Source organism: Salmo salar, chromosome ssa09, assembly GCF_905237065.1.
Source record: "Salmo salar chromosome ssa09, Ssal_v3.1, whole genome shotgun sequence".
Lineage (NCBI taxonomy): Eukaryota > Metazoa > Chordata > Actinopteri > Salmoniformes > Salmonidae > Salmo > Salmo salar.
In genome coordinates, this window is record NC_059450.1 from 123,709,014 (window position 1) to 123,732,710 (window position 23,697).

General features: G+C 47.7%; 1 protein-coding gene across 18 annotated transcripts in view; it reads right to left on the minus strand.

Annotated features, from left to right (window-relative positions):
* Positions 1–1,942: 1,942 nt before the first annotated feature.
* Positions 1,943–23,697, minus strand: part of LOC106612562 (histone-lysine N-methyltransferase MECOM) — a 177,850-nt gene continuing 156,095 nt past the window's right edge. For 3 of the 18 annotated variants that reach the window (XM_014213815.2, XM_014213818.2, XM_014213831.2), the window contains 11 exons: positions 23,284–23,464; positions 17,525–18,947; positions 17,234–17,324; positions 16,328–16,354; positions 12,545–12,711; positions 11,606–11,683; positions 9,666–9,835; positions 8,251–8,395; positions 5,889–6,140; positions 5,451–5,652; positions 1,943–5,168 (listed from right to left, as the gene is read on the minus strand). In XM_014213815.2, the coding sequence (XP_014069290.1) occupies positions 5,034–5,168; positions 5,451–5,652; positions 5,889–6,140; positions 8,251–8,395; positions 9,666–9,835; positions 11,606–11,683; positions 12,545–12,711; positions 16,328–16,354; positions 17,234–17,324; positions 17,525–18,947; positions 23,284–23,464 (2,871 nt within the window). In that variant the 3' untranslated portion in view covers positions 1,943–5,033. The remainder of the gene's footprint in view (positions 5,169–5,450; positions 5,653–5,888; positions 6,141–8,250; positions 8,396–9,665; positions 9,836–11,605; positions 11,684–12,544; positions 12,712–16,327; positions 16,355–17,233; positions 17,325–17,524; positions 18,948–23,283; positions 23,465–23,697) is intronic. The other 15 variants (XM_014213817.2, XM_014213823.2, XM_014213827.2 and 12 more) reach the window with 13 other exon arrangements.

Below are 23,697 nucleotides of genomic sequence, written 5' to 3' on the forward strand. Positions count from 1 at the left end.
CCAGCCCCACTCCCACATACAGAGGTCTTTATGAGGAGCTGTGGGATAATGGTGGTAATAACGGGTCTCAGTGTGTGGATTAAGTGTGAGCCGAGGCATGGGCGACACTGGCATGTGCTAATCCACCATGATCAAATTAGCAATGCTGAGGAGCCCAACAGGGTACACTGCCAAACCAGGACCCATGCCCCCTTCACACCCCCTTCACACACACTCAATCACATTCATACACACACTACCCTAGTTTCAATTCATAATTTGGAGTTATTTCAATAGGAAATGGCCCCTCTTTGGTCTATGGATTCGACTTTGTTGATGTAATAGCCTGGCTAGTATTCTTTACAATGACAAGTATCTTAGTTTAGCCTTTGAGCATGACATTGAAAACACTTAAAGAGATTCTCCTTTAGATTTGCATATTTTTTAGCTAGTAGTTCTGAAAGTAGCACTCAAGAGACAAAACGGGTCCCCGGAAATGTTGTGGTGCGTCATATCTGTGCAGATATGTGCAGCACGTCATTTCTCTCATCTCTCTCTGTCTCTCTTTCTCTCTCTCTCTCTCTCTCTCTCTCTCTCTCTCTCTCTCTGCTCTGTGTGCATCTTGCTAGCTGTCAATCAAATGACAAGGGGCTGAAGCTCATTGGCTGTAACTCGAATTGCTAGGGGGCTGCCTCACGGGTGGGAAATGTAGGGAAAATGGCGCTACACAGCTTCCAGAAAACAGAGACTTTCAAACTAGGGAATTTGTGGCTATTTGAGGTAAAACAGTAATTCTGCTCATAGATTATGCACACATTGACACATCCAGTTGCCAAAGTTCCAGACCATGTCTTTAAGTTGTTACTATAATAATCTCCAGCAGAGGGCGTAGTGCAGGTTGTGTTATGACCCTGTGGTGAGGCAGGTCAGTAATGGTCCATACATACATACTGTCCCCTCTGGTCCATTCAGCCTATAGCCTCCTATACTCTAGGCTATTATCACCTCCACTCCATTACGACCCTGCACCGTTCGCACAGGCTGACCTCATCAATGCTGGACGACCCACACTGACCTCATCAACACTGCCTGACCCGCCGTGACCTCATCAAAGCTGGACAACCCGCGGAGCTGCTCGGAGGAGGACTGACGGAACGGCGGGGCTGATCGACGAGGCCCGCTTAAAAAAACATCCCATCCATTAGGCTTATTGAGAGCCACTGTACGTGTGTTGGAGAGTTTGGGCTTGGGATAGCCACTGTCAGTCCCCCAAACACCCCCCTCCTCACCCCCCACACACCCCACTCTAAACCCCCACTCATGACTGGACAATGGAAGTGAGTGGGGCTTCTCAGCCACAATGTCCGCCCACATATGTGAGCCGTGACAGAGGGGGTGTGGGAGGGATGAGGAGGGGCAAGGGGGGTTCTGACAGGGACGCCTGCAGGATGGGAAGTCTTATTGAGCGTTTGAGCGATGAGCCAGGTCATCACATCTCCCCACCTCATCCATCATGGCCCACAACATGGCCCCAAATAAAGAGGACACATTCCTGCCTCCGCTTCCACAACACTACCACATTCAGCTCCTCCATCCCTCTCTCCCTCAGCCTCTCTTTCTCTCTTTCTCTCCCTCTGTGTCTGGCTCAATCTCTCTTTCTTTCTCTCCCTCTGTGTCTGGCTCAATCTCTCTTTCCCTCTGTCTCTCTCGCTCTCTGTGCCAGGATCTGGGAAGAAAGGGGGGACCAGAGTTCAGTCTCTCGCTTGGAGGCCCTGAGAGAGCCAGGAGAAAGGGCCAGGTGTCTCTCTGACTCCCAGTTCTTATTTTAACACACTGTCTGGACATGAGGGAGGGAGGGAAGTGGAAGGGGGCAGGGAGAGAGAGAGGGAGAGAGAGTCAGAGAGAGGAAGAGAAAGCGGGAGACAAAGAGAAAGAGAGAGAGAAAGCACGAGCACATACTTAATCCACATTGTAGTCCTTTATTTTTTAGTTGCTCCTCCCACAGTATTGAATTGAAATGGATTACAGTTACATTGTAGAAAGCATTAAAACAAAGTACCTCAACTTGCTGATTACTTTTTTAAACGGATTATAAACAAAAACAAAAACAACAACGACAAAAAACAAACAATCTGGTCCCTCAGAATGGGAGGATAAATGAATATAATCTGTTATTTATTATAGGTTTGGCACAAGGGATTAACATGGACTGAACGTCACACAAGCTTGCAGACCACCGTAGAAAACTGTCAGATACAGATCTATGGAGACCAATCATGCGATTATGAAGAAATTATACCTGGCATCTTTTTATTTGTTCATGTCTTTATAATGTTTGTTTTTTCCATTTACAATTGAATCAATAAATTGTCGTACAAAAAACCCCCAAAGTAATATCTATTCATCATCAACCAGTTTCATTAGAAGAATAAAGAGTGAATGGTATGTTTAATACTATCCGGCACTCAAACGTCATCTACAAACCCCATTGAGTTCTGGAGTAGGCCCCAGCGAGGAATCTCCCCTTCACTATGGGTAAGAGCAGTGCTATTCAGTAAACAAACTACAGTTTGCCAAGAAATAAATACAATTCTCAACATACAACAGCAATAACATCAACAACAACAATAAAAATGTAGGAAAAAAAACCAACAAAAAAACATGATTGTCTAAAAAATGAAAGACACGAGGATGGGGGTAGCTAACGACTAGCATTTAGGCTAATTAGTGGTATCGTTGGCCGACTACGATGAATTTGGGGTTTCGAGAAAGGGGGAGAGATGCCCTTTTTACTGTTTAATAACGATAAACTTCAGCACTTGCTACTTTTTCATAGTAAAAAAAAGATTGTGGTTTCTTCTTTTCTTCCGCTAAAACGACAAACTACTTAGATCCTTTCACAGAGAGCGCAGCAGGGTGGGACCGAGTGCAGCTTCAGAGCCGCAGTTTGCAGACGCTCGTGTACAGTTCTGTGATTGTGCAGACACACGCAGCTATGCAAACTCCTTCTTAGGTGGTAAAACCAGTCCGATTTTTCTCCGTTTCCAATGTTTCTTTTTCTTTTGTTCTTCGTTTATCAACAACCTTGTCGTAATGCGTTTGTAGCACCATCGTTCTTGGAGAGGTGTGGTTCATTTGGACCCGAGTTGTTACTCAGCACCACCCTTCCAAGTATCCTAGCATTTATATAAGTACATGTTGATGGAAAACACCTGTTTATATCCAGGGGTTAAAGGGAATCATTCTCGTAACATATTTCACTGATACTCCAATTCAGCTGAGATGGTCTGAAGGCTAGGTGTGGCCAGGTATAGGTCTAGGTTGGGCAATGTGGGGCTAGGTGGCTGTATTGTGGCATGGTAGGTCTAGTTAGGATTATGTGGTTCTAGATGGAGCTGGGGTGGTTAGGTGTGGCCTGGTAAGAATAGGTAGGGCGATGTGGGGCTAGGTAGGGTGATGTGGGGCTAGGTAGGGCGATGTGGGGCTAGGTAGGGCGATGTGGGGCTGGGTAGGGCGATGTGGGGCTAGGTAGGGCGATGTGGGGCTAGGCAGGGCGATGTGGGGCTAGGTAGGGCGATGTGGGGCTGGGTAGGGCGATGTGGGGCTGGGTAGGGCGATGTGGGGCTAGGTAGGGCGATGTGGGGCTAGGCAGGGCGATGTGGGGCTAGGTAGGGCGATGTGGGGCTAGGCAGGGCGATGTGGGGCTGGGTAGGGCGATGTGGGGCTAGGTAGGGCGATGTGGGGCTGGGTAGGGCGATGTGGGGCTGGGTAGGGCGATGTGGGGCTAGGTAGGGCGATGTGGGGCTGGGTAGGGCGATGTGGGGCTAGGTAGGGCGATGTGGGGCTAGGTAGGGCGATGTGGGGCTGGGTAGGGTGATGTGGGGCTAGGTAGGGCGATGTGGGGCTGGGTAGTGCGATGTGGGGCTGGGTAGGGCGATGTGGGGCTAGGTAGGGCGATGTGGGGCTGGGTAGGGTGATGTGGGGCTAGGTAGGGCGATGTGGGGCTAGGTAGGGCGATGTGGGGCTGGGTAGGGTGATGTGGGGCTGGGTAGGGCGATGTGGGGCTGGGTAGGGCGATGTGGGGCTGGGTAGGGCGATGTGGGGCTAGGTAGGGTGATGTGGGGCTGGGTAGGGCGATGTGGGGCTGGGTAGGGCGATGTGGGGCTAGGTAGGGCGATGTGGGGCTGGGTAGGGTGATGTGGGGCTAGGTAGGGCGATGTGGGGCTAGGTAGGGCGATGTGGGGCTAGGTAGGGTCTGTACTCTGTACACATATCAAACCGTGGTTGGACCGCGGTCCCGAATGGGTTCTTCAAATACAAATGACATCACACAGAGGAAGAATGTTCTCAGCTGAGTGGACACATGACATTGAGTGGACACGTGACACTGTTCCACTGAGTGGACACATGACATTGAGTGGACACGTGACACTGTTCCACTGAGTGGACACATGACGTTGAGTGGACACGTGACACTGTTCCACTGAGTGGACACATGACATTGAGTGGACACGTGACACTGTTCCACTGAGTGGACACATGACATTGAGTGGACACGTGACACTGTTCCACTGAGTGGACACATGACGTTGAGTGGATATGTGACACTGTTCCACTGAGTGGACACATGACATACTCTAGCAATGTAACATCTAACAAAACCATCTCCATCATCCCTCCTACCAGCCGCCGCTGCTGTGCAAAACATAGAAACTCACCAGAATAAATACAGCTATTATTATTTATCATTTTTATTTTCATCACCATAATCAATAATCACTATCATCATCATTGTCGTCGATAATAAACATAATGACTCAATTTAAGGTCACAGGAGGGATGTTTGTTGGATCTCTTGGAGGGCTGGGCTGGGTGGTTCTCTGTGGACGGTGACCCTGCTCGTGTGTAAGGCAATCTGCTCAGCAGTCAGATGGGCCGTGGTTCTGCTCGGCAGTCTGTGACGGGCCAAGGGCTAGGGGCCCCGCTGACGGCCCCCAAGGGCTCCCAGTGCGATAGGTCGGGGTCGGGGGGGTTAGAGGTCAGGGATCGGGGTATCATACATGGCTGAGGGACTGGATGGCACTGGACTCAGCAGCGGCCCGTGCCAGGCTGTGCCACATGGTGGCTGGTGTGTGGTTGGCTGGGTGGAGCGCGTCCTTATCAGCCAGAGACAGCATCATGGCGTACGCCTGGGGAGAGGGAGAAGGACAGGTTAACTCCACTACACCTAAAGTCTAAATTTACACTCACACAAATGCACAGCACATGCATGAGCACACGAACACGGTTACATATCTATGCATGCCCCCCCCCCCCCCCACACACACACACACACACACGTGCATTTACATTTTAGTCATTTAGCAGACGCTCTTATTCAGGGCGACTTACAGTAGTGAGTGCATACATTTTCAGACTTTTTGTACATTATCATGTTATATCTCACACACACATCAAACACACACACCCACCTGGGACTTGGATTTCCTGTACAAGGGCTGTTTGACGGCCTCAGGCAGGCTGGGGGAGCCGAAGGCGGTGCCGTCCCCGTCACTGAACTCACTGTCTTCCATCTTATGCATGTCAGAGAAGTGACGGATGTGATCCAGCGCAGAGTAGCTACTCTGATCCTCTTCCTCCTCATAGCTGGAGAGGAGGGAGACAACCGAATCCCTGTCAACATTCAATTCAACTTCTCAACTCAAGTCAACTTAAATTAATTCAATTCAACTCAATTCAATTCAACTCAACTCAATTTCATCCAATGATCCCTTCGGGGGGTTTAAAGAATGGCAATATACTGTCACAATGTCTTAGCTTGGTACATATATGTATGTGTCCATATATTTTAGTCTACATGGTTGTGTGAGTGGATATTTATGCTGGAGGCATATCCTCACTACTATTACCTCCTTGGGGAGGTCTTGCAGTTGAGGTCCAAATCGCTAGGTCCGTCAAATTCTATTTCGTTGTGTATGATGTCATCATCTAGGTTGCTGGGGGGAGCTTCGTCTCTAGGTTTCCCAGCAGCGGAGTCGCTCTGCTCCCCTTCCTCCTCCTCGGCGCCAAGCTCCTCCCCCTCCCCCTCCCCCTCATCCAGGTCACGTGACCCGTGGCTGGCCATCAGGGGCTTCTCCTCCTCGAAAGGACCCCCGTTCAACCTAGGAGCGGAGACCAGGAAATACATGTGTAAAACCTAGCACATCGCTAGCACAGTACTGCAAAAACTTTACACGAGCAATATACACACTCACACGTAGCCACGTTGTATCCATACTGTACGTTCTGAAGCCAATTCTAACCTTCTATCATTCCCATGCACCATACAGTTATGGATACAAGGCTAACTCACACTCATTCTTACATCAAACTTTATAATGAAATGTGGTCTTGTGGTCTTGTATATTTTGGCCAGTCAGTCCCTGTAAGAGTCCCTCCTTCCTGAGTGAACAATGGGAGTATAGAGAGGATAGAGAGCGAGTGGGTAGAGCAGGGTGGAGCGAGCCATGGCAGCTGAGCTGGGGCAGAGAGAGGCAGAGCCGAATCCCGTTTGTCATCACGTCTCGAGGGCCCCTCTGGGCACAGGCTCTATGAGCGTCTCGCTGATCGCTGCAGCACTTAACAGCACTGCTCGGCCTCTCTCCTTGTTTATTTTCCTACTATCTCAGATTCATCTAATAGGCAAAATATTTAGCTGACAGACCCATTTGGTGGAAGAGTTATGAGGGCCTTGCCAAGCTGCCCATTTCCCTGGTCCCCACTGAGAGAAAAGGCCCAGCTATGAAAACCTGACTGGGGTTGTATCTGTCCACTGTCTCTGCAGCCTCAGGAAACCACCATTTGGTAAATCATCTTGAACCACATTAAGACTGATTCACTAATTACACTCCGGGACGTCTCTCGTCAGCTCCCAACTATGTCTGTTTCTAGACGAAGCTAGCAAAGAAAGTCTGGCTGTGGACCCTACTTATACACCCGCCAAAATCACTCGTAGATTAGAGGACCCTGAACAGTCCAGGAAATGATCTATTTGAAGAAGAAGAAAAGCTGAGTTTGCAATGAGTCGAGAAGAGAAGGAGTGGGAGAACAATTGTGGTAGATATTTTTGAGAATTTGCTATCCATCTCTAGGTATATCAGAGTGGGGCGATTATAGCGGGAATTAGACATTATAGCGGGAGTTGAACAGCAACACGCCCCCTGGGTGGGACTGGGAGAGGGCCAGGACTGCCAAGGCGGTAGTTGCCATGTCGTGTCGACATCGCCGCGCACCGCATAGCGAGACCAGCAGCGCCGGCCGAGACGAGAGCCCCTGTGATTAAGAAAACAGATTCGTTAATTACGCTTTCAAACGCGGTAATTTGCTGGGGATAAAGTATCTATCAGAAGTAGTCAGGAGCGCCGCACTTTGAAAGGAAACACGGGCCGACCCCCTGACCCCACCTTCTGCGACTTTCTTCCTGTAGGCGGACATGTTGCTTCCAGATGTGGGAGCTAGTCGCTCCCGGGTCCTCCTGCCTCACCCCCTCCTCTCCCCTCTCTCCCCACGTCTCTGTGACGCTGCACCCACAACCCCTTTTTTACACAATCAAAAGAAAGACCGAGAGATCTCTATCTCTACCTCCCTGATCAAACCCAAGGCACGTAAAAACAAACCCGCGACCTGTAGCCGACCCCTATCCCAAAGCTGATCATAGTTTTACAAGAATTGATTAGCATAATCATCAGCAATAATTGTATGCAAGGCCGATACCGGTGCACATGCATGGCCCAAAGTCAACAGTTGTGAAAAGCTCCAGCACGTTTCCAAATGTGGTAATTATCCCAGATGTCGTCAGTGATGATTGTTTGTTGGTCTGAGACTCCCTGGGCGACATTAATACATGAATACACACATGCTTGCACACACACACACACACACACACACACACACACACACACACACACACACACACACACACACACACACACACACACACACACACACACACACACACACACAGAAATGAATAAAGGCTGAAGTGCATCAGAATGCCCTAGCAGGCCAGCACAGAGAGGCCGTGTCCATCCATGTTTGTCTATAATCACCTAAATGTTTAGCCTCAAGCACTGAATATGTGCTGCAGAAAAGCAGGCCTCCCGTTTGTGCGTGTGTGTGTGTGCTACAGAGGATAAGATGAATGATGAATGTGTGTACTGTTTGTCCAAGCATTTTTTTGGGACACACACATACATATAGTATATGCACATCCAGACAAAACATAGGACTTACCCTTCCTCAGAATGGTCAGGGGACGGCTGGTTCTGGCCTGTGTTGCCGATAAAGTTTCGTATTTCGTTGAAGTAGGAGTCCTCTTTGTCGTCCAGGATGGCGCTGCTGCTGTCCAGCTCTGACCGAGGGGAGGACGCAGCCGTGCCTACAGAAAGACAACATTATAATCAGTCAGTTTTAATATTAATATTAAAATAATACAATTATGACCACAGTGACAGCCCCATTGGATTCTCCCTTTGGATGACAAGAAACTATTTGGAATCAGATACTTGACGAGAAACCAATCCCCCACTGGTGTACCAGTATGTACTGAATGTCCTGTTGGTGTTGGACCAAGGCCTGTACGAATAGCACACTTCCACTGGCCTTATTACCTGGAAGTATTTAAGTGAACCAATATTATATTGACTCTAATAAGTGATGTGTATGAGTCTCTAGGTTTCCAGAGAATGCCAATGTTTGCCTTAATAAGTGACTGTATCTGATCAACTGGACGAGCTTTACAACGGCGTCTGGCCAGGTGTCGCCTGCTTGCCTCCACGTTTCTGATGTGATTCAGTGAGTCGCTGCAACGCAGAGCGACCTATCAAACTCAACCAGCGATGATTTGTACCGCCGAAAGCAGCAGAGTCGGTGAACATTCAGAACGCAATTGTGTTGTCGCAGAGATGGACGACAGATGCATTTAATCTAATTTCTTAGCTTCCCCAAATTCTTTCTTTAACCGTAAGTAAATTACATTTCACATTATATACAGCTGGAGAATTTACGGAGGCAATTGAGGGTGAGTGAGTGAGTGAGTGCTCACGCAGTATATAAATATATCTGATTTGATTCATCAGCAGTTTTGTTCATTTCAAGAAAGAAAGACACACTGTTGAATGCTTCCGCAGTTTTATTGCGCAACGCTTGGACCCAAAGGAGTTCGTAAGGGTCGAAACATTTCACAATAAAACTGCGGGAGCATTAAAACGTGTATCTGTCTTTCTTTCATTACGATATTTTTTGTATTTACCTATACAAACAAGCTAAAACTGGACACCTCTGAGAACAAGCCATCTCCACAGGCTAGCTAGCTAAATCAAGGGTGAGCAAGGGTGAGAGAGAGCTCAGCCATCCACATAAAGAGCTGGGAACATTTTCACGCTACGAGAAGTTTTACACCATGACGTCACAATCAGAACGATTGGGAACTATTTCACACTGGGTGTATTTTTACATGACACCCTGCACCTGCAAGTTACTGGATATAAGTACACTACTGCTACACAGGTTCATTTCCTAGGTTTCAGTAACGCACCACTCATGTAACAAGGGCTTTATAAATACATTTGATTGATTGATTGATTGATTGATTGATTGATTGATTGATTGATTGATTGATTGATTGATTGATTGAGAGGCTCTCTCACCTGAGAGGTTACCGTTCTCGTGCTTCTTGAGGTGACGGTCCAGGTTGGTCTGCTGGCCGAAGCAGCGGTCACACAGGTGACACTTGAAGGGCTTCTCCTTGTTGTGGATGTTGCGGATGTGGCGCTGCAGGTTGGAGGAGATGCTGAACGAGCGGTCGCAGTACTTACACCTGAGGAGACAGATAGGTAGGGGTCACTCCTAGAGGTCAAAGGTCAAACCAGGTGGGACTCATGGGGAACAGTACAAATACACTACACACATGCTGGAGTAGATATAGTAAAAGCAAACACACAAAGAAAGACATAGGCCTTAAAGGGATACTTCAGGACTTTGGCAATGAAGCCCTTTATCTACTAGTCATATGAACTCGTAGATAACATTTCTGTCTCTGCTTGCAGTTTGAAGGAAGTTGCTAACTAGCGTTAATGTAATTGCTGACTGGTGTTAGCACAATTACTGGAAGTCTATGCTAACTGCTAGCATGCTAGTAGATACCATAGACTTTCTAGTCATTACGCTAACGCTAGTTAGCATTGGCTCGCAAAACAACGTCTAACCTCCTTCATACTGGATGCAGAGGCATACAAATGGCATCCATGAGTTCATCTGACTCGGAAGTATCCCTTTAACAATGAATGATTCGAATGATACTGTACACATTCACAGTGGAACACACACACACACACACACACACACACACACACACACACACACACACACGTATTCATGGACAGCCCCCACCATCCCCCAGTCTTTCTCTCTCAGACATGATGAAGGAGCTCGTTCAAGGTGAAACCAGCTCTGTCTCTTATCTCCCGCCAGAGCAATACAAATCACATTCTTCTCTCACAAAACAGGCATGCAACAAATCTGTTAGAGCCTAGCCCCCCCCCCCCCATGCAAAATTATACAAGATGATTACATCTTTTCTTCTAGCTGGAATTAGCTCGCCCGATTGGCCGTCCCTCAGGAGCGCCCAGTTATCTTCGCAAAAAGTGCAATAAACAGCAGAGATCTTTAATGATGTGCCAGCGGGTAGAGGCTCAATCTATCAGGCTGCTGCAGAGGCCTGAGGTTCTCCCCTGTGGTCAACTGGCCTCCCCTGGACTGTGTACTGTATGTGTGTGTGTGTGTGTGTGTGTGTGTGTGTGTGTGTGTGTGTGTGTGTGTGTGTGTGTGTGTGTGTGTGTGTGTGTTGCATTTGTGTTTGCGTGTGTGTGTGTGTGTCTCTGTGTGTCTCTGTGTGTGTGTGTGTGTGTGTGTGTGTGTGTGTGTGTGTGTGTGTGTGTGTGTGTGTGTGTGTGTGTGTGTGTGTGTGTGTGTGTGTGTGCACTCAGAGTCGACATCACAGTCATTATTCCAGCTGCTACCCCGGACATCTGCCCGTGCTCCTCATCACCCCCATTTTTCACCAAACTTCCTTCTTTACCCCCCGTTCTCCTCCCCCTTTACTCTCCCTGCTACACCCTTCCCCCATCTTTAAGTTCAAACCCCCCTCCTCTCACCCAGGCGTCGGCCACCATTTTTCATAAGGCAAAACATTTTGCAGAATGCTAATTGTCCCAGTCTTTTAAAGGCGTAGGAAAACATACAAGGATGCTGCCCGTAACTATGGACAGGAATTCTCTGGGAAAACATCCGTGTAGCAGCGGACTGGGTCTGATAGATGAACGATGGCTGTCTGGGAGGACTCAGACAGTGTGTGTAGGCTATCTGACAGACATTAACAGATGACTTATACTGTGATGAAAAGCTGTCCCGTCTTCGTTCAGTATTGTCTGTGCTCGCAGGGTGAGACGAACTGACGTTGGAGGAGGGTTAGAGGGATGTTATTCTGTCAGCACGGAATGAGCACTTCCTGTTCCCACATCACTCATCCCACGGCTGACCCTGCTTTAAGGCTGGGTATGTTCACACATGATGTGTGTGTGAGTCTTACCTGTACGGTTGCTCTCCCGTGTGTGTCCTTAAGTGGCGGGTCAGGTTGGCAGACCGTGGGAATAGTTTACCGCAGTATCTGATGGGCAGAGAACACCTCGTGTCAGCATACATCTTAGAGTAAAATTACCATCAGAAAATGTATTCAAATGTATGTGGCATATTTTAGAACATGCAGTATTGACAACACACAATAGGAAAAACACCTTTTCACAATAAATCCAAAAAGATTCAAAAGAACACCTATATCTCTATCAAATAACTGATAAAACCTCCTGGAGTGCAACATCATTTATGCATTGTCTTATAGTTGCATAATTCCACTAACAAATAGCTATTTTAATATTAATTTCACTCCCACACTCAGCACCTGAAGCTAATGGAATGTGTGTGAGTAAGTTTATGTGTATAACGTCGCAGTGGGAAGGTGCAGAGAGTGGGTGTGTCCACACACAGCAAAGCGTTAGATCAAAGCACCGCCGGGGCCCCAAAACCTCTCGTATTAATCTGCTAATCAGGGCCAACTCCCTGGGTAAACAGTGGGAGAGAGAGGGAGCCAAGCACGGCCCCTCACGGAGTAACACAGCACACACAGTCACCTCAAAGGGTTGACACTGGCCAGCCATGGAAATTAAGTAGAAATGTGTCTCAAGGACATGGAATGGAAATAGGCCATACACTCAATGACATATTCACTTTTCAAGTTTAGGGTCTATTCCAATTCAATTCAATCAAATTAAATTCAATCCAACTCAATTCATGAGTTTAGAAGTACAGAAATAGGAATTTACCAAAACCATGGGACTTTCAATGAGAAAGTCACGAGGTCAAAATCAGAGATGAAGTCGTGTGAAGACAAAATAAAAAAATAAAATACAGTTGTATAAAATCACCAAAACAACCTCTGGTACTATTTGCGGTAAACGGTTTCCGTGGTTACCTGCAGGTGTAGCGCTCCTTGCCCTTGCGCAGTAGCGTCTCGGGGAGGGCAGTGGGCGGGGCTCGGAAGTCAAACATGGAGGGGACGGAGCGCATCAGGTCACCTGACTCGGGGTTAAGCGAACCAAACGTCTCCAGCTTCTCCGCCATGTTCTCAATGGCCGACATCTGAGCAGAGACATGTCACATGAATGGTCAGGGAAAACCTTTATTGAACCTTCATTTAACCAAGTAAGTCAGTCAGTAACACACCTTATTTAAATTGACCACCTGGCAGGTTTCAGCATAACTTCAGGGGAAACTTCTGGAGTCTTCTGGGACATTGGGCTGTATTACTGACTCTCTTGCTTGCGCATCAATCTCTAACCTAATGTCTGTGACTTAACAAAAAAATGTTTCCCCCATCAGCAAAGGCATATCTATGATCTCTAGAACACTACTTACCAGTTGTAAGGTTAAATGTGTCCCTCGATATCAAATAAAGCTCTGAATCCCACTTTTGTCCGAACCGCACCACATTGCTACTGTACAGACAGTGGTAGATTACGTGGTAGGAAGTGTTTTGCTTGAAGTGCGTGGTCTAACTAGGCAGTTGGATTCAGACATTTATGTGATAGCGAGGGACACATTTAACCTTTCAACTGGTAAGTAGTGTTCCTAGAGATGATGGATATGCCTTTGGTGATGGGAAAAGTTATTTGGGTGGAGCCCGACACATTAGATTAGGGTTATTTTCCGTCGCCACCCACCAGAATGATGCACAACCAAGGGAGTGAATAATACAGCTCAATGTCTCAAAAGATTCCCCAAGTTGCCCCCGAAGCGAGCGGCAGCAGTGTATATAGGCAGAGAAAAGGGGGCATGATGTTACAACACGAGTATAGTCCTTCAGAGAGAGGCTCTGCCTGGCATTGAGTTACGAGACACCACAAACCAAGGCTGTATTCAAACTAGGCCATATTGAAGATAGAAACCAATACTGTACTTTACACAGATCAGAGTATTACTGACTGGCCTTTCCAGGGATGGTATTAGGGTATTTTATATGGGAATATTATGCAGCTTTATTCCACGACTAGTGGCCAGTGGAAGTCACGTCAGGTGGTGCATGAATGTAATCAACTCTGTTTTACACACACACACATACACACACACACACACACACACACACACACACACACACACACACACACACACACACACACACACACACACACACACACACACACACACACACACACACACACACAGAAGGACTGTATACAATTTACTAATGAAGGCTAACATTAGCTTTCATCAAATATGCATAAAATCCTTGGAGGAAAGTGGAAATATATGTACATGTCAGATGGTGTGTATGTCTGTGTTAGTGTGTGTGTGGTCGTGTTTGTGTGTTAGTGTTTGTGTGTGTGCTGCATGGTGGTCATAATTAATTAACTGCCAACAATGTATGTGAGAGAATGTGTGTGTGTGTGTGTGTGTGTGTGTGTGTGTGTGTGTGTGTGTGTGTGTGTGTGTGTGTGTGAGAGAGAGAGAGAAAGACTGTGTTAATGTGTGAGAATGTGTATCTGTGTGCTTGTTTGCTCTGTGTGTGTGCACACTGTGCGCACGCTGTGTGTGTGCAGGGGCAGAGGAGTGATTCATATCCACTGCTGGGCTCTAAACCATTCGGTGCACAATGCAGGCAGACAGCACATTCGTCAATATGAAAGATGTTGACATTACTGATCAAGGGCCAGACACGGGCAATAATGATATCGCTGTGCTGAGAGGGGGCGGGATGGAGGGATGGGGGAGGAGAAGAGGAAGGAGGGGGGACGACGTCCCAGCAGGCTGCGGGACCTGTCAGCCTATCAGCCTATCTTGCACTGGACAGCTTTTTTTAAGGTGCCACAAATTTGCATTATTTTGCGTGTATTGAATTTTGATTGTGTTCCTTATCCTTATTTCAATAAGGTAACAAATCAGTAGTGATTGGGGGCCTCCGGCAGCGCCATGGGCCCTGTTCATCGCCTGACATTCCATCTCACTGTTCCAGCCCCATGTTACTCTGAGACTTTACCGAGACAGAGAGCGAGAGAGAGAGAGAGAGAGAGAGAGAGAGAGAGAGAGACGGGAAGAAAGAAAGAAAGATTGAGAGGGAGCGGTAAAGAGAGGGAGTGAAAGGAAGAATGAGAGAGCAAGAGACAGACAGACAGACAGACAGACAGACAGACAGACAGACAGACAGACAGACAGACAGACAGACAGACAGACAGACAGACAGACAGACAGACAGACAGACAGACAGACAGACAGACAGACAGAAAAAGAGCAGAGAGAAAACAGAGATGGAGAAACTGATCGATGATGAACGACCACAGACGTTATAGGCCAGGGCTGATTAAGAGTGACGGTTGGGTGTAAAGTTCCGACTGCGGGAGGATGTGGGGTGTCAGGTCCGTTTGATTATGAATATGCCAATGCTCCGTGCCGTGAATCAAAGGCTCCCTCGTGAGGAGGGGAATGGGAGGGATAGGGGGGGGTGAAATGCTTCCATATTTCTTGTGAATGTGCAATATGTATTTCATTGGGGCTCTTTATGGGCATGGGGGCTAAAGCTCAGTTTGTTTCCCTCCTTGCGCAATGAGAGGCCATAACTTGCCCGCGCATTAGGAGCCCTAAAACTGTCCGCCATATTGAGCCGTCATGCAAGATAAGACACTTTAGTTTGAGAGCGAGAGGCTGAGGCTAACCCTGGCTGTTAGGCCCACCCTGGCTGTTCTTCTGTCTACTGAGGCAACCCTCCCTCAGACACACACTCGTTCTCCTTCCTCTCTGGCTGTTCAGTTCAGCTGTGTTACTTACTCTCTCTGTGAGAACACTCTGTATCATCTACTACCGGTGAGATAAGTCAGAATCAGAACAAACGGCTCTAAAGCCTTTGAGATTTTATAGATTTGTATAGATTTTAAGTCAGGTTCTCAAGATCTCATTTGATATAATACAGATTGTGAGAAGTCTAATTGTGGGAACAAGGAGGATAAATACCTACACATTTACTTAAATGTGATTCCACCAAAATCCCCTTCAGATGTAACCCCCCCTCCTGTCTGAACTTGCTTGTTGCCGTAGTGTCTCTGTGGGGCCAGCTGTTGATTAGTTATCTTCAGATGTCAGTGATGCTGAGAGCGCCTTAATTAGCGAGATGCATTCTCAATTGTTGATCTTATCTGGAAACAGATGTTAGAGGGAGGAACTCCCCCTCCCTCCCTGGGTCCCTAAGAGACTGTTACCCTCGCGCTGATGCAAAGCAGTCCCCCTGTCTCCCCCCCCCCTCATCTCACCCGCTCTGTGCCCATTCCAACAGCCCTGCCTCCCTGCCTGCCAAATAAGCAAATATATATAGAACCCTCAGTGCCGCTGGCAGTACAGGGTGGAACCCTGCTGGAAATCCCAGGCCTGTCATGTGGACAAATTATTGATTATAAATTAATCTAAATGGGAATTGTCAGACATTTACATGAATTGTTTACCAAAATGAGTGAAAAAGATGATCGCTTGCAAGCTGAGAAAACCATGTTTCTTTTATGTGATCAAAAAACAGGTCTAAAATCCATCGATAAGAATTGATGGCTTGTGATTGGATGATGCCTGGTGAGTAGTTGCTGGAGATTGGCCAGAGCTATGCGCAGGCTGAGTAACACGGAGGGTGTTATGATGAGGACCCATGCACACACAGGGGGAGTCTGGGGGTCTAGGGGAGGCAGAAGCACAGAGACATATAGTTATAGAGGAAACTTACCCAGGATCTCTGATCTGGCATACGAAACTGAGGGGCGGGACAGAAGGAAAAGAGCAGTCAGAACCAGGAAGTAGACCACGGATCAACAGCTTTTTATTGGAAGCACATGGGCATTGGGTGGGAGATGAGGATGTCACAAGGGGTCAGGTGACTTGGTAACAAACCCCAAACCCAAAAAATGTACAACTGCAAAATAAAGAGCCCCTGTGGTCAGAGTGTTTCTGGGACTGATTTGTGTGTCCAAACATCGTAAAGTAATAAAAATGGCCTAAACGCTGTTACTGTTTTTACTGATAGGACACCTCATTAAGCCACGTGCCACGGCCATGTGGCGTTACAGAGTTAGAGACTGGTTCACAGAGTGTGGAGAGGGGACATAAATCAGACGACTCAAACAGCCAGTAAAAACCAGGCCTGAAACGGTCAGTAAAAAACAGCAGACCCTGAGAAAATGTTTTCACTTTTCCTACGGGCCAATTTTCACTGCTGGGAAGAACCAACACATGAATGTCAACGCATGTCGATACACGCACACTGAGTCACGCTACACACGATAGAGAAATCACAGGCAGCATAGAGTCCGGGGGAAAAATTCCGGGGTATCATTTTAATATTTTAGTCAAAGACACATATGTGAGGACGTGTCACTTTGTGCCCTTTTCAGTCTTCCACATTCTCCCACATCTGGTTCAGATAGCTGAGAACAGGACAGACCAGACCCAAACATGCTTGAGCATGGATCAGACTGAACATTGGCTCTGGTCCCCATCAGAACCAGACCACCTCAGACCACCCCCAGACCAACCCCAGATTGCCTCACCGTACCTGGGCCTCAAAACCAAAAAGGGCCCCTGGTCTGGCTGTCTTTGTGAAGCTACAGTAACACTGAGATAGGACAGGACCTACCTGTGGATGGAAGAGGAAGCCGGGGGCGGGCCGCATGTACTTGTCTTTCAGAGCCTCAAACGGATCGTTCATCTTCCTCTTCTCAACCCTGCTAATATTACAACTCTATCAGTTCTTAGACACTGACACTCAAAAAGACATTCACATCCAACAATATAGGAAAAAGTACCTATAGGAAGTTAAAGACACATGTTGCTAACACAGAATGTAATAACACACAGCAAGTGTAAATGAGTCTGATAGTGAGTGACATTTGAACTGGGGAGGGTTAGTTCTAGAGATTCACAGTACCTGTAGATGGGGTCCATGAAGAAGGGGGTGGGCCTAGCGTGCTGCAGAGAGGTGTCGGCTTTAGGAAGGTCCACCCCTGCCTTGTCTTCTCCAAACACGTGGATCTTCTTCGACTCCTCCCTCCGGGAGGTCCGGCTACTGCTGCGGTGCCTTGTGCCGCCCATGCTCAAATCCAGCGGCTGGTCCTGATTGGTGGAACGTGAGGAGGCCTCTGGTTTGGAATTGGAGATGGGGGCAAAGGGGGCGGGGACCTTCTCCTCCTGCTTGCGCTTGGTGGTAAGGTCAAAGGGCGACTCAGAGGTCCTGCTCTGGCCTTTCTTGGAGGGTTCGTCAGGTGGGGACTGGGGCTCCCCCTTTAGGCCTGGAGGTCTGAGCTCTCTCTCTGGGAAGGGGTAGACGGGCGGGGAGAAGGTTGGGAAGAAGGGCAGGGGGAACATGGAGGGGTAGGGCAGCGCGCCTACCTTCTTGTCCTGCAGCCCCGCCAGCCCCGTGGAGCCAAAGTACCTCTCAGCGATGGAGGCGATGGCTTTGATGGAGTCATTGACTGCCCCTGAGACAGCCGTGTGCTCGTCCAGCGAGGGAGGGAACAAGGCGGGGCCGCCTTGGAACTCCTTAGTATGGTTACTGGTCAGGATGGTGGGGCTCTGGGGGCCTCCGCCGGCCTTCCTCTTGGGCCCCTTCCCATTCTCCCGGGGTGCCCTCTCCCGCTGGCCTTCGCTCTCCATGTCGCTCTCCAGCTCCGAGCCTGACGTGGTATCCAGGTCGCTCCCACTGGGCGTGCTCACGTCATCCAGGTCGCTGCTCTCTGATTGGCTGCTCATCTTGCCGCCGCCGTGCCTCTGCTTGGAGGAGGAGCCCTGGGCCTGTTGCTGCTCTGTCCCCTGTGGCTGCTCATTGCCGGGCGATGCCTCCTTGCGGAGGGTCTTGAGCAGCTCTCTGGCCTCCTGGGCCCTGGGGCTGGGCGACAGGAGGGGGCCCTTGCTGTGCTCCGTACCTGGACCTGGGGGCCGTCTGACTGGGGAGGTGGCCGGGATGAGGGGGGGTCGGTGGTACAGTCCAGAAGAGAACAGGCCCGGGAAGCTGAAGGGGAAGCCAGGGGCGGACGGAAACGTCAGGCCACTGTGGTGCCGGTTCCCAAAGTAGTCTGCCAGGCTGGCACTGCTGTGCCCCATCCCGCCCATAGCGGCCTTGTCCATGGCACCAGGGACACCGGGGAGGGACATGCCCTGGGCATGGGCGAACAACCCCCCTGCCGTGAAATGGTTCTTGCCCTCACAGAAGCGCCGGTGCTTGTTGAGGGAGGAGGTGGTGCTGAACATCTGGCCACAGTCCTTACACTTGATCTGGGTACGGCAGTCGGCGTGCATGCGCTTGTGGCGGCACAGGTTGGAGAACTGCGTGTAGGACTTGTGGCACACCTCACCTGCAGGGAGAGGGAGACAGACACGGGACACTCAGAGACATGTCCAACACCACATACACCCACACATACACAGAGTACATCTCCGACCATAAGGGCCAAGAGCTTTCCCTTAGATCCAGTAGTAAGGAAAACCTCCAGGCTTTAGTCGTGACACTACATATGCATTTCAAGATGGTGGACTACAGTACATGAGAGACTGGCTGGGTGTAAGATGTCCTAGTCTGAGAATGTTATTTCAGTGAAGGAAGGGGGGATGAGATGAGTTGCCAGATCCTAGCATTGTCAGGGAGCTTTGTTCCTCGGGGCTGAGACTGAGTCAGTGGAAGGCATCACCTGCACATGAAACACAGTGCACCTCTAGGCATTGTGCTCCCAGGGTCAGACTCCCAAGGAGACTGTAAACAAACACACACATACACGTACATACACACGCGTGTGCACACAGACATGCATACACATTCATAGATATTCACATAACTCACAATAGACAAGAACACACATATGAGTGCACACACACACACACACACACACACACACACACACACAGATTTATGCAGACACATTCACAGATATTAAAATATCACACTACACATGACACACACACACACACACACACACACACACACACACACACACACACACACACACACACACACACACACACACACACACACACACACATAGATTTAAGCAGACACATTCACAGATATTAAAATATCACACTACACATGACACACACACACACACACACACACACACACACACACACACACACACACACACACACACACACACACACACACACACACACACTTGCAGACCCACGGCACAATGGCTCTATTTTGAGCCTGTGAAGGAAGCAGAGTTGAATGAATCCTATCCTGCAGGTCCGGGTTCCCAGGGACAGGGCTCACGTCCTCCGCTGCCCGCCTCCCTCACACCCCCCACTCCCCCCTGTCCCTGTCATCTAGCTCACTGTAACCTTCCCACAGTCCCACAGTCCCTTCCCTGTCTGACCCCTTGGACGCCAACCCTGCTATGTGGCAGACCACATTGTTGAACAGAACATAGTGGCTAGACCAGGGGTCTCCAACAGGTTGACCACCAGTAGCTCACAGCCCACATATGAGTAGCTCGCTAAACAATTCTTAAAGGAAAACTGTCACAAACAAATCTCACAAGAATCAGACACTTCAAGCTCTCAGCTACTATCTAATCAACGCAACACTAACATTATCCCACCCCTGGTTAGCCACTATTGGCTTAAAAAGCCAAAGTCTGCCAATTGATTTCCAGCAATATTGCCCTGTCTGTCTGTGTGGTTCGAACGTTTGTCTTTCACTCCGTGTGTAGCAGGTTTATGTGATAACCATATTGTGGGTTGACAGAAATACTTTCCCCAAAACCTTCTCAATTAAATGATAACTGCAAAGTAGCCTTACTTGGCAGAAGTATATCATTTGTATCTATTATTTGCAAACTTTGCCATGAAATGAGCAGCAGCAGTACAGAACCATCGTTCCTCACTCGCTCGATGAGCAATTAAAGGACCAGACACACAATTAATGGGGAATTACACAAAATAATCAACTCTTTTTTTCTCTTCCAGACCAAAAAAAAAAGGTATTCTGAGTAGCTTGATTCATGTTTTTTTAAAGCAGCTCTCAAGCTAGAAAAGGTTGGAGATCCCTGGGCTAGATGATAGCTAGATAAAAAATAAACAGTATAGAGATCATATCTATACATACAGTAGCTTCTGGATAATAGTAATTCTGTTTCATATTCTCTATTGGAATTCTCTATTTTATATATTCTTTATTTTACATTAGCATCCGTAAAAATGGAAAGTGGATGACAATTTCACATCAAAACATACTCTTAAAAAATATGTATGATATTGAATAATATTGCAGTTTATAGGAATGTGATTGATTCAAATACTTACTCTTCACAATATATACAGTATGTAGTCTAACGGTGTTTGTTTTTTCATATAGTGGTATGGAAATGTTCTGGGAATCTTGTGAAAGACAATGACGTGCATACCGTGCTGGAATAACAAATGTTCTTTGAATCTAGGGCAAAGGTCTCAGAGTGAATGATTATGTCTTCGAAGGAGTCAGCGTCGTAATTGATCAAGAGATGTTGAGTCTAGGCGTACATTTTTGATGCGCCTGAGGCTCGTTTGCTAACGTGGGTGTTGTTATCAGTTTCCTCTCTGTTGTAGAACGAGTAGAAGCCCATGGCTGTAAATCACATACCGCTGACATTTACAGACTTACAACAGACACACATGACACACAGGGTGTGAGGGACCTGATCCACTCCACACGTGTGTTTTGTCAGGTCTCCATAAACTGTAACTAAATATTATAAACACATTCCTGTGAAGGGCAGCTTTGAGTAAGACAGCCCCATGTGTCTGAATGAAAGATCAGGGCCGGAATGTTCCTCAGAGAGACACAGCCACAGGATTTCTACCTTGGTACAAACACACACATGCATGTACACACACACACACACACACACACACACACACACACACACACACACACACACACACACACACACACACACACACACACACACACACACACACACACACACACACACACACACGTGCATGTACACACACCCAAACACAGGCATGGACACACACACACACATACACCCCCCCCACACACACACACACACACACACACGGGCATGGACACACACAGGCACGTACGCTGACACACACACACACACACACACACACACACACACACACACACACACACACACACACACACACAAGCGTATACAATACAGTACGCTGACCGACATACTGTTCACACAGACAAACAAAGACGGAAGACGGACACACACATGGTCTCTAACACATCTGTCAGGGCAGAGGGTGTTCTGTCTTTTTACACAGGCATTAGCTGTTTTCAAACCTGCATATTTTCAACTGATTACTGCAAATGGACTCCCATTCGGAGCACGGTGGAGGGGACATGTGGTTGCTATTTGCGTGGAATGGTGCATTTAGAGGGGGAGGGAGGGGAGGGGAGGGGGGAGATGGGGGTCCACAGGCGGACCAAGCCTCTCTGCCCTGTGTGTGGGGTCACGGAGCTGGGGTCAAAGGGTGAAGATCATTGTGCTTTGTGTGTAAGGTGAAAGTGGCCCCAAGAAGATTTTCCTGACTACCTGACCTAACAAGGAAAAAGTCTGAAAATGTGTTTTCTCTGAAAAGCAAAACTTGTGTCTGGTCATTATGTGTGGTGGTTGTAATGTTTGACTACAGGGTTGGCATTTACAGGGAGTGTGAAAGAGAGTGGGATCAAATGTAGGAGCTCTGGGGTCAAGGGGGGGGGGGGTCACAGATGGTTGAACAGGTCAATGTGTGGGACAACAGTAGGGTTAAAACGTGAGGTCATAGTGTGAGGTCATTGCTAAAGGTCAGTGGGTCAGCAAGGTGTGCAGTTGCTGAGATGGGGGAATGGGACACGTACTGCTGTTATTCAGCTAATAACAGAAATGCCTTTCTCCTTCAAAATAGCACTCCCCTGTGACTACAATTCCTGTGGAATGAAACATTTTATGTTCTCCTTACACAATCTTGTAGATTATAGATATGTACATATTATCAAAATCAACATGCAACTTTCAAAATGTCAAAAGTCCGTTCCATTCAACAGTTCCTACATTAAATGTATAGAATTAATCCTAAAATCACAACATATTATATTCAATGATATTCAAAATTGATAGATAATAAATAATACCAAATAATATAAATTAATATTAAAGTGCTACTGTATGGAGTTTTTTTAAGTACTTAAAGGACTGATATTTAAAGGGGCATTTGACCCTAAAACCACTTTTTCACATAGTTCTCATCAGTGTACCGTTAATAGGATTTAACGGTACAACATTTTATTTTGCACATATATGTACAAGCCTCATAGCTATTATAATAGAAGATCTGTGTTTACTTCCTGGAAAATTCTCATGAATATGCAAAATGAATCTTGCTTGATTTAGGGCTTCAGGAGACTGGAAGCAACATATCTTCAAAAGTTGAATGTTGACATGCACAATTTTCTGGCACTGTATCAAAAGTGGACTAATGAAGAATATATGAAGAAATGGTTTTCAAGTGAAATTCCCCTTTAAAACAATGAGAGGGTCAAAATAGGTATGGGACTGCGTTAAAATCTATCATGTAGTAACTCACAAGTCAACTAGTATTATGACCAGGTCAGAACATAAGAGATGGGACGTTTTAGCGATTTTTCTAAATGAGTTCTAACAAGCTAGTAGAATATGTGGAAAAAGCGTGCAGACTTACATATGAAGGGTCTGAGTGACTTACATATGAAGGGCTTGACACTGCTGTGGATGTGCTTGTGCTGCTTCAGGCCAGAGGACGTTGCAAAGGTCTTCCCGCAATCGGGACAGGCGTGAGCCCGCGCCCCCACGTGCTGCGAGCGGATGTGCCTCTGCAGGTTACTGGGGTCTGTGAACACCTGCTGGGGGGGGGGGGGGGGGGGGACGACGAGGGGGACACACGGGGGGGGGGTCACCCATCTGCGACTATGGATACAGTACATGTAGGAGATGCATGTACATGCACACACACTTGTTCACACATTCAATTAAACACAAAATATACTCTAATAAAGGGCTCTCCAACCCTGTTCCTGTAGGTTTTCGCTCCAACTCCAGTTGTACCTCAACCAGCTAATTATTAGAATCAGGTACG